The 9,929-nt window shown below is 43.2% G+C and overlaps 1 protein-coding gene across 1 annotated transcript; it reads right to left on the bottom strand.

Annotated features, from left to right (window-relative positions):
• On the bottom strand, positions 1-1,017 carry LOC308285300 (protein adenylyltransferase FICD-like; the record flags this gene model as incomplete). The annotated part of the gene is made up of 1 exon (XM_080726016.1): positions 1-1,017. One exon carries the CDS (start codon positions 1,015-1,017, stop codon positions 1-3), a length of 1,017 nt encoding a protein of 338 aa, XP_080582142.1.
• Positions 1,018-9,929: the final 8,912 nt, after the last annotated feature.

Below are 9,929 nucleotides of genomic sequence, written 5' to 3'. Positions count from 1 at the left end.
TTACTGCCGACCAGGGCCGCTGCTGCCATTAGTAAACATCAGGAATGTGTCCAGAGTGTCCTCTATGCATTTGGCTAAGAAACGAATGAAAGGTCGGACATCACAGTGATGTCCGACCTGGGCCGTGTCGAGAGCTCTGAAATACTCAGCACTTTGTTCTACGCGAACAATACTAGGTGCAGGGTACCCAGCCTGCATGAGTATCAGGTTCATTAGTAGCCGTGATGTACGTCCGTTGCCATCTTCAAAGGGGTGAACATCGACCAGTTTGTAGTGGGCGAGTGCTGCACGCTTCACAGGGTGAAGCTGACGGGCCTCCTCACTGTTGAGCCACTGGACGAGTTCTTGCATTAGTCGGGCAACATCCCGAGCGTGAGGTGGAACATGGCGTCCTACATACACCTGGACTTTACGGAGCCTCCCTGCCTTCCCGGGGTCTGCGTCGCCAAGCACTCTGCGGTGGATCTCCAGGATGTCTGTGAGCGAGATGTCGTCTTCAGCTCTAGGCAACAGGGTGCTTTTAATATATTTCAGGGCTGCGTCAATGCCAATGGGCTCGTGGAACTCCTTCAGGCGCTTACCAGGGATGGCACTGCGCATGGCCTCGTTGAACTCCTTCAGGCCCTTGCCAGCAATGTCATAGCGCCTAGCGGCATCAATGGTGGCGCGGATTTCTGGTAGAGTCAATATGTTACCTTCGATGGCCACTGTGTGGTATATATGGTGGTAGTGGGATTCCTCCATTGCCTGTCTGAGGGCAGACTTAAGCTTGGGAATGGACAAAAGCCTGTGCACTTTGCTGTCGATGATACCAAAGTGACGTTGGTCAATCTCCTCCTCCAGAGGGAGGGTGTGCTCTCTGCTCTCTGCCTTGGCATACAGGTGGTCTGCTTGAACGACATCCTTCTCCTCTTCCAGAATGGTCCGCTCTGCCAGGGCATCCACAAAGTGAGGATTCTTGTTGAGGGCAATCGTCAGCAGCTTGTGAGCATTCACTCTCTTCCCTTGTCTTTTCATCTCCAAAGCCTTTTGCACCTCTATTCACTCGTACGGAAGGCAGTGGGCTCTCTCCATGAGAGCTGGCTAATAACCCAGTTCGCAAATACCGCCATCTTGGATATTTCGCGTTGCATTGGGGGTAAGCGCAAAGCTATCTGGGAGTAAATGGGTCCATGAGCGTCTCAGCTGCCTGGGATATGCTTTGAGTGTACGCGTCTTTGCTCTCTACGTGCCGATTATTAAACTGTTTTATGTTATAGCGCTGCACTTCTTCCATTTATCACAGATGCAATCTGTTACTGTTTTTATAATTAACAAAATAATGTCTATATTAATCTACTCGTGCAGACTCAGAGGGCTTGCCAAAAAATAAAATGAATAAAGTGGGCGCAAGGGAACTGCTTGCGCCTACCAATTCATATGATTTGGGCTTTTACATCTCATTCAACCTTAATATGCAAACATGTTTTGTTTTGTTAATGTTATGTCATGATGGCGCAAGCAACTTGCCTGCTGCATCGTCACCAACTTTCACCACTTTTCTTGGCACTTAATCCATCCATTGCTGTGATCAGACACAGACAGTCACTGTTCTTGCTCTTATCCAAGTGGCACTGATTCCACGACCCATAGAAGTTTGTATCCCTGTTTTATTATCCTCAACCGGGTCCGGTTCAGATCACGCCCGGTTCTGTTTGTCATAACAGTAAAGAGTAAACCTAAACCCCGACTCCAAGCGAACCAAGAAGTCCCGTACACCGCGCTGATAAATTGGAGAAAATGTGCTTCGAGCCTTCGCCGTACGACGGTGTTTCTACATATCTAAATGGCAGATATACAAGCTCTCAACCTGGCGAGTTGAGACGTGTTGTGAGCCTGTAGCTCTGATATTTTCAGCGCGCAACACCATCTTACGACAAATAGGCTGATCTATAACAGCAAGCTGTCAGGACAGAGAGTCCGAGCACGATACAAACTTTAAATGATTATGAATTTTTAATGGTTGTTCTACTTTATCGAAATAATAATAATAATAACAGTAATAGGCTTAAATTATAAAATAGCCTAATAACAGCATTTGGCCAGGCGGCCACATAGACGGTGGTCTTTATAATTAAGAGCCAATTCAATATTTTAACAGTCAATGGCATATGCCTATTTATTGCAGCAAACGTGATTTGATTCTTATTAATAGACTTAATATTTATTTGTTTGTTTGTTTTTATCCCACGATGTTGTAACCCATGTTCGGTGTCAATTAATTATATTATCTAATGTAATCCTGGGCGCTACCTCTGCCAACCTGGAGACAATAACGGACTATTAGACTTACTTCTATAGCACTTTGTAACAACTGTGGATAGCATGACGTCTTCCCAGCCGTTTCGGAGGGTATCAGGATCGGGAAGACAAATTATACCCCCATCTAAAATTAGTTTGGACCTCCTCTGTAATCTGTAGCGTTTTGGTGGTTGCAGATTTAAAATATATGCTGCACGGCAACAGGCAACTAAATCCTTCTTTAATGCATTTGACACAACAATGTCACGGTCTAATAGATAGCGTCTTAGATGAGGAACATTTAAATTACTATATTAGTCATCTGCGTCCGTCATCCTCCAAGACTATCATGAAACCCAATTGCGGCTCTGAGATGCGCCCCTAGCGTTGGATGCGCATGGACCCAAACAATCCCAGAGACCTTTGCGAATACCCGGAATGCATTGCGCCATATCCAAGATGGCGCTATTTGCGTACTGGGTTATGAGTCGTGTCGGCTGGTATCTCTGCTGGCATCTAATCTGTCGGTAGATCATGCCGGTCTTTATATAATGCTCATCTGTGTACTGTGTGATGTCATACTTATGTCAGCAGCTATGTCTCTATACATGGAGTTATAGGTTGTCCGTGTCCAAATATGGGGCTTGTGAGGTCAGACTTTGTGAGATGTGTTGGTTATCTCCATTTATGGAGATTCAACCTTCAATGTGTAACTATGGCTACCTAACGACTAACCACGTGACGTGAAGGTGAATGAGGGTCTTTGTATGAGCTGTCCGAAATTATCCCAGACACTGGGTCTAGTCCGCTTCCCTCCGGTGGGGATCAAGATGCAGTGGCCTCCGCTCAACCACCGCGCCACAGCTCTAGGCTGGTCCAAAAAACATTAGCCGAATGGCCGGTAGTTCGTATCCTGTAGTCGGGGGCGTTAGGGATATTTTGTGCTATATTAGTCTAAAAGCGCCACATTTTGCACAGATGTAGCCCAGGGCATACTCTAATGATTTAGCTAGGGCGCCCGAGTCGGCGACCTTCGGGGTCGCCACAGCGGCCAAATCAAGTTGGGCTCCCATCGACTTTCTATACAGGAGGAAAATACCCAGAAAAAAAAATCTGTTTTAAGTAGGATGTGAGGGGTCTAAATAGGGGTTTGTCATGATGCTGAATCCATTGCAAGCATTTGTTTTGCACAAAAAAAAAAAAAAAAAAAACATTCCTTGGGCTATAAATGGCCCAAGAAAACGCCCGCAAAACGGTGAAAAGTGATGACTCATCACTTTTCACTAAACCATCGTTTAGTGAGAAAGAGGCTGAAGTGCCGGGGCCAATTAAAGGCAAGGGAAAACAACCGGCAAAAAAGCAGACCATGCAGCCTTGCACCAGCCTCTGGAGCATAGCTAAATTATTTTGCTTATGCATTGCTGGCTTTAACAGGACAGGACGTAAACCTGGTCAAGATATTAATTTGCGCAGCTGTTTCATCGGACAAAAGGATGGTGGATTATGGAGATTTTTCAGTTATTCTAAGAGAGCGATCCCAGGCTATCTAAAAGTCTTGTGTATAGAGATACTATCTGCTCTCTGCTTGTTGGCATCCTTCAAAACTGCCCTGAAAACTCACCTTTCAGGAGGCCAGAGAAGGAGGTAGTTATCACTTCTCCCATAGACAGGCGAGAAGTGAGCACCCCCACCCCCAATTGCTTCCCCTATCCCGTACATAGTGTTTTTATAACTGTGATGTTATAGTATGTTTTCTTTGCTTGCTATTTATTATGTCCATGAATTACATACTGAGGGCTTTGAGATGTTCCTTTTAAGGTGTCTAACTGTACTGTACTTGTACTGTACTACATTTCAAATGTATTGACTATACTTGTACTGTTCTCCATTGTTTCTAATAAAATAATCAATCAATCAATCAATCAATGAAAGTTTACCCCGAAAGAAAAATTGAACTGGATACTTATATGTCCATCATTTCTGATTTGGCCTTGACTTACAGCAGGGTTTTATTTTACAAATATCACAAAGGTTTCTATTCCAAATCAGCCATGTTCATCCAGAGATTTAGTGGACTTGGCCTTAATAGACTAGGCTGGATTTCTGAAAATGTTAACCCCGAAGGCAAATCGTGTTATTTGCCAGACCCAGGGGGTCGGCCTACAAAAGGCTTTGTCGGTCGGTCTGTCGGTCTGTCGGTCGGTCTGTCGGTCGGTCCCTCTTTTCCTCAGCAGCTCGTCAGCCAACTCAACTCAGCTGGTCCCGTACAGGTGACGGCACTCAAGGCAATCAGCCGAGCAAGGGAAGGGAGGGGCAGATGAGCAGTCAGAGGCAAACACAGGCTGAGACTATAAATTCCTGTGTGTTCATGTGTTAGTTCAGTGCTGCAAAACATTTGCCCCACAGCCATACTAGTGAAAACAGCCCATCTACAAGCTCACAAACATTTCCAGCTGCTCAGCCTATAAAATCCTGTGTGTTCATGTGTTAGTTCAGTGCCATACTAGTCAAAACAGCCGATCTACAAGTTTTCATTGCGGGTCTGGCAGAACCAGGTGACCTGGTCTAGTTTAGGTCATACAGGGGTATTAGGTGTCCTGAATCCGAATCTGCTGTATGCCCAGCTCAAAAATGGACGCTAACCCTCAAAATGGACAATTTAAAGGTATATTCAGTGATTGTATTTCATTCAAATAAAAATATAATTGGTACATTTTCCATTCATTCTCCTCACTAGAATGTGTGCTGACCATATAAGGACTTCCACCATGGCCCGTGTTACGAGCATATCTAGATTTGGTTTTCAGAGGTGGCCAGCCAGTCCTCGACCAATCAGGGTAGACTAGAGTATGTGGTAGTTATGTTATGATGTTTAGTTATGATGGTCAAAATAAAGGTTTTGAGAACCACAGTCGCTCTGAATTAAGAACGTCTGCTAAATGCCTAGATTGTAAACTACTGAACTCATAAAATGCCACAGTCTCGTAGTAAATCAGTATCATACATACTGAAACTGGAGACGTAGGCCTACTGATATTCAGTGATTGGGTCTAAAGTTCAAAACGAGAACATTATACATTTTAAACAAGAATAAAATCTTACTTAAATAACTATTTCATATATTATAATGGAAAAAAAACATTTCAATATATCATAACAACAACAATGAATTAGTAGAAGTTGTAATTATTCATAGTAAATAGTATGTTTTTAATACTTTAGTTTTACTTGCACTACCTTTACCATCAATGGACACATCTACCGTTTGGTAAAGCATGTTAAAAAAATATATATATTTGACCATTATTAGATTTATTTTTATTGCAGTAGTTCAATACAGTAGAACTGTCAAATTACAAGGAATCCTGAGATTTTTTAGATGTTCTCATATCCTCTATACAGTAGCAAATAGCAAATGACGGAATCGATTCTTAAATGTCAAATCCTGTTCTTTTTTTTAAACAATATTCTTACCCTCTTTTCAATACTGTATCAAAGAATGCCTTTGAATGCATCTGTGTCGATTTCTATTTTTCACTTTCTTATAAAAATAAACAACAGAGTTGTTGGATAATTTTTTTAACTGGAATGGAACATGGCAGAGCTTCTGCGTCTTGTACAATTGAAGAATGTGGAAGATTGCAAGACATGTTGTGAGCTTGTAGAACTGCTTTTTTCAAACAATTCTGATGGGCTCTGTAGCCAACGACTGGCGGGTCCTTAACATGGAAATGTTTGCGAACCACAACATTATGAAATGCATATGAACGCATGCACACTAATTGCCCAAACGTAAAACTCCAAGATCAGGAACCGTTGTTCCTCTTCAAAGAAATCTGGACAGGAGAACGCAGATCATCATTTTACTGTGCATGACCGTTTGGACTAACGGTATAAGAGGAGAAATAAGACAGTGATTAACTTACGGATTTGTCCTGGTCATTGAGGGCAAACATGTCAAGTTGACTTGTGGAAGTCTTGTTCGACCTGCCGGTCGATTCTTTTGGGAAAAGGTGCAGGAAAAAGCCACACCGCCACCAGCATATAGTGACATCTCTTGCGTCTTCCAAACTCATAGTGATCCTCCACGCGATCCTCAACAGGATCTCTTGCGTCTTCCAAACTCGTAGAGATCCTCCACACGGGTATACTGATTTCCACTACCACCCCGCTGGACATGAGACAAAACAAAAGATTTACAACCAGAGGAAAGGCAAAAAACAAACTGAACATTAATGCAAACTAAATGCTAAAATCACTGCAACCTCCTCCCCACCCAGTAGTGTTAAAAACAAACTGTCTTCCAACACTTGCACATTATTAAACAGTCTTGCTCAAAGTGGAACCGCATTTCCGCTTCATCAACTGGGACACAGACGGGGTGGATGGTCACGGGACATGTAGCTACCGGTAGCTTGCTTCCTCTGTGTTGTAGTTGAGAACTTCCGATAACGAACTTTATCTAATACTGATTTAATACTTAGTGATGTATGCATGGCTATAGCCCATGCTTTTCTGCGGCGGGGGCCTCGCTGCTGACCACCGGGGTGTCTCTCACCGCTGATATTTATTATTAAAAGAAACTATTTACTATATTATTAATATAGAAACTATTTACTATATTATTATTACCCCTATATTAAAATAAATTATTTACTATATTATTAATATAGTAAATAGTTTCTTTTAATAATAAATATTCTTAAAGAAACATGTTATTTTCCTGTGTTCAATAAGAATTAATAATCCATGTAGCTGTAGTATTCTAAAAACGACTGGGCACCGGTGGCTGTGTTGGGTCACTTGGGTGGCGAAAACAGCCCATCAACAAGCCCACAAAGCGTTGCACTTGCTATGCGTTGTGAGCTTGTAGGTCTGCTGTTTTCAGCCATAGGCCTATTTGTGACGTCAGTCGCAAGCGCCGGAAGTGAGCAGAAAAGGCAGAGCGAGTGGATCTTTAACCCACACACATCACTATTTAGCATACATGCTAGGCTTGTTGTAGTTGAGAACTTCCGATAACGAACTTGATCTAATACTGATTTAATACTTAGGACTAGTGATGTATGCATGGCTATCGCCCGTGCTTCTCTGCGTCCCCGCTATCCTGCTCGTCTTGCTCCGGCGTTGGTTGACCGGCAGTGCCGCGAACGGAGCCCCGGCGAGCAAGTCGTCCAGGAGGCACTGCGGCGGTAACAAACTGTTACCGGACTGGGTGGTTACAGGCGAGGCTGTTGGACTGGGTGGTTACAGGCGAGGACGCCCCAACAGGAGACTGTCCTTCTCCGGGTGAGTTAGTGAAGATAGTCTTGTGTGCTCCCCACATATTTCTCCAATAGTGGAGAGGATCTCCACATTGTTGTCAAATGTTTTGTCAGACATGATCGGCGTCTGCGTTGTGTACAATTGAAGAACGTGGAAGATTTCTATTTTTCACTTTCTTATATACGACCAAGGAAATTAAACAACATAGTTGTTGGACTCATTTTTTTTAAACTGGAATGGAACACGGCAGAGCTTCTGCGTCGTGTACAATTGAAGAATGTGGAAGATTGTGAGTCTTCACTTTCTTATAAACCCAGCAAAAAATAAACAAGAGTTGTTGGATCTGGAATGGAACGTGGCAGCGCTTCTGCGTTGTTTTCTGCCCTTTTCTACAAGCTCAAAACAAGTTGTCCCTGCTTCATCTCTTTCTCTCAGCTAAGGGGTCCTTGGCCTGAAAAAATTGGAAGACCCTTGCATCAATGTAATATATAAAGCAAGCATCAATCATCCAACCATTCCAGTTCCAATCCTTCTCCCCGGTGGGATTTTCTGCTTACACCATAATGGAGGAATGTGCCTTCATGGGCGTTTCTGGTTCTGATGGCCTGTAAAAGGATGACGTTTGGGTCTTCACCAGTGTTCTCATCCACCAGTAATCTCATCCAGCATCATCCTGCAAGCAGTCTAGTCTTTGTCGAATTTTTGGGGAAAACGTGCAGGAAAAAGCCACACTGCCACCAGCATCAGACACCCTAAAAACATCGGTAAGTGTCCTGGTCATCTTGCCTGGGCGGTGGTCCAGGGAACTTGGAAAGTTGGCCGCGTCGTGCAGGGAAAAGGCAGTGAATACCCTGCCTCGGAGGCCAATTACCCGGTTTATGCCAGCCCTTGCCCACAGTTCACTGTGATATGAAGTGTTGTGAGCTTATATTTTAGCCATTTTGTTTTCAAATCAAATACATTACAAGTAGCCTTTACGTTTACTTATTTTTCATATATTAAGAGTACATTTTTTTCCAAGTAAAAGTTTGTTTAGAGAACATTCATTTTCTTTCATTCCAAAATCTTTAATATTGGTCAAAACATGGTAAAGTACCATGCATAGTAATACATAAGGACCGCAGCAATACACAAGCAACGGAGGGGGAGAGTCATTTCCTCCGTTTGGTCCGTTGGTCCGGACGTTTTTTTTTTTTGTCCGTACCCTTACGGACAACACTCAACCTGACGGAGAAAAACCGAGAAAAACGTACGTACGCATGAACTACCCGTGGCGAACTTTTGTCAATCGTGGGGGCAGTAGTGAGGGAGAAATGTTTCGTCTTTCTTTTCCTTCTTTTTCCTGCTCTCCACTGCGTAGGTGGAAGTGATGTCATTCATTGCCGTGGGCATAAAAAAAAAAAAAGAAAGTCACAAAATCACCAACACGCTAAACAGTGAACAGGCCCGGGGACGTGTCCACGCCACGCTCATCCATTCTCCAGTAAGTCTTTTTTAATATATTATTATATATATATATATATATTATATTATTACATTGTCAACAATGTAGTCGCTGTAGCGTTTGCTCATTGGGAAGATGCATTTGCGCTTTGTAGCGTTTGCTCAGCCTTTGCTCTAGCGTTAGCGTTTGAAAACTTCTACAAGTCTTCAATCAATCAAAACTCATTGGGAAGATGCATTTGCGACGCTACATAGCGCCGACGTTGTTACCGAGGGAGCTACTACATGCTGTACGTGCTAATAGCATTAGCAATATCGTTTTAAATCCCTTTCTGTTTCTATAAAAGGCAACCGTTTCTGTTGTGTTCTCTTCCCAGGATTCTGTTGGGAAACACGTTCTCAGAGTGACTCAGACAGCTTGGTGTCAGCTTGGTCAGACAGTTTGGTGTCTGCTTGGTGTCTCAGCTTGGTGAGTATGGTTAGGAATCGATATTGACTACAGACTAGAGTGATCCTATACTATAAACAGCCCTTTCAGTAAGCTTAGCAAGAGCAATATTGCTTTAAATCCCTTTCTGTTTATATAAAAGGCAACCGTTTCTGTTGTGTTCTCTTCCCAGGATTCTGTCGGGAAACACGTTCTCAGAGTGACTGACAGCTTGGTGAGTATGGTTAGGAATCGATATTGACTACAGACTAGAGTGATCCAATACTATAAACGGCCCTTTCAGTAAGCATAGCCTCATGTGTGCTGAGTGTATGCTCTACAAACAATGTGAGTCGCATGACTTTCAACAAACAGGGTAGTCTGCACGTTTTATAATGCCATGTGGCTATCTTATTGTTGTATTTGTAATTTCTTTTTTTCCTATTCTGCAGGAACAGTTTGTCTCAGCCGTTCTCTGTGTTGACTTCTTCTGCTTGCTCTAGCACCACTGCGC

The sequence above is a fragment of the Nannobrachium achirus genome (genome assembly GCF_963921795.1).
Source record: "Nannobrachium achirus genome assembly, chromosome: 5".
Classification (NCBI taxonomy): Eukaryota; Metazoa; Chordata; class Actinopteri; order Myctophiformes; family Myctophidae; genus Nannobrachium; species Nannobrachium achirus.
Note: the sequence above shows the minus strand (reverse complement) of the source record. Positions and strands in the feature narration are given on the sequence as shown.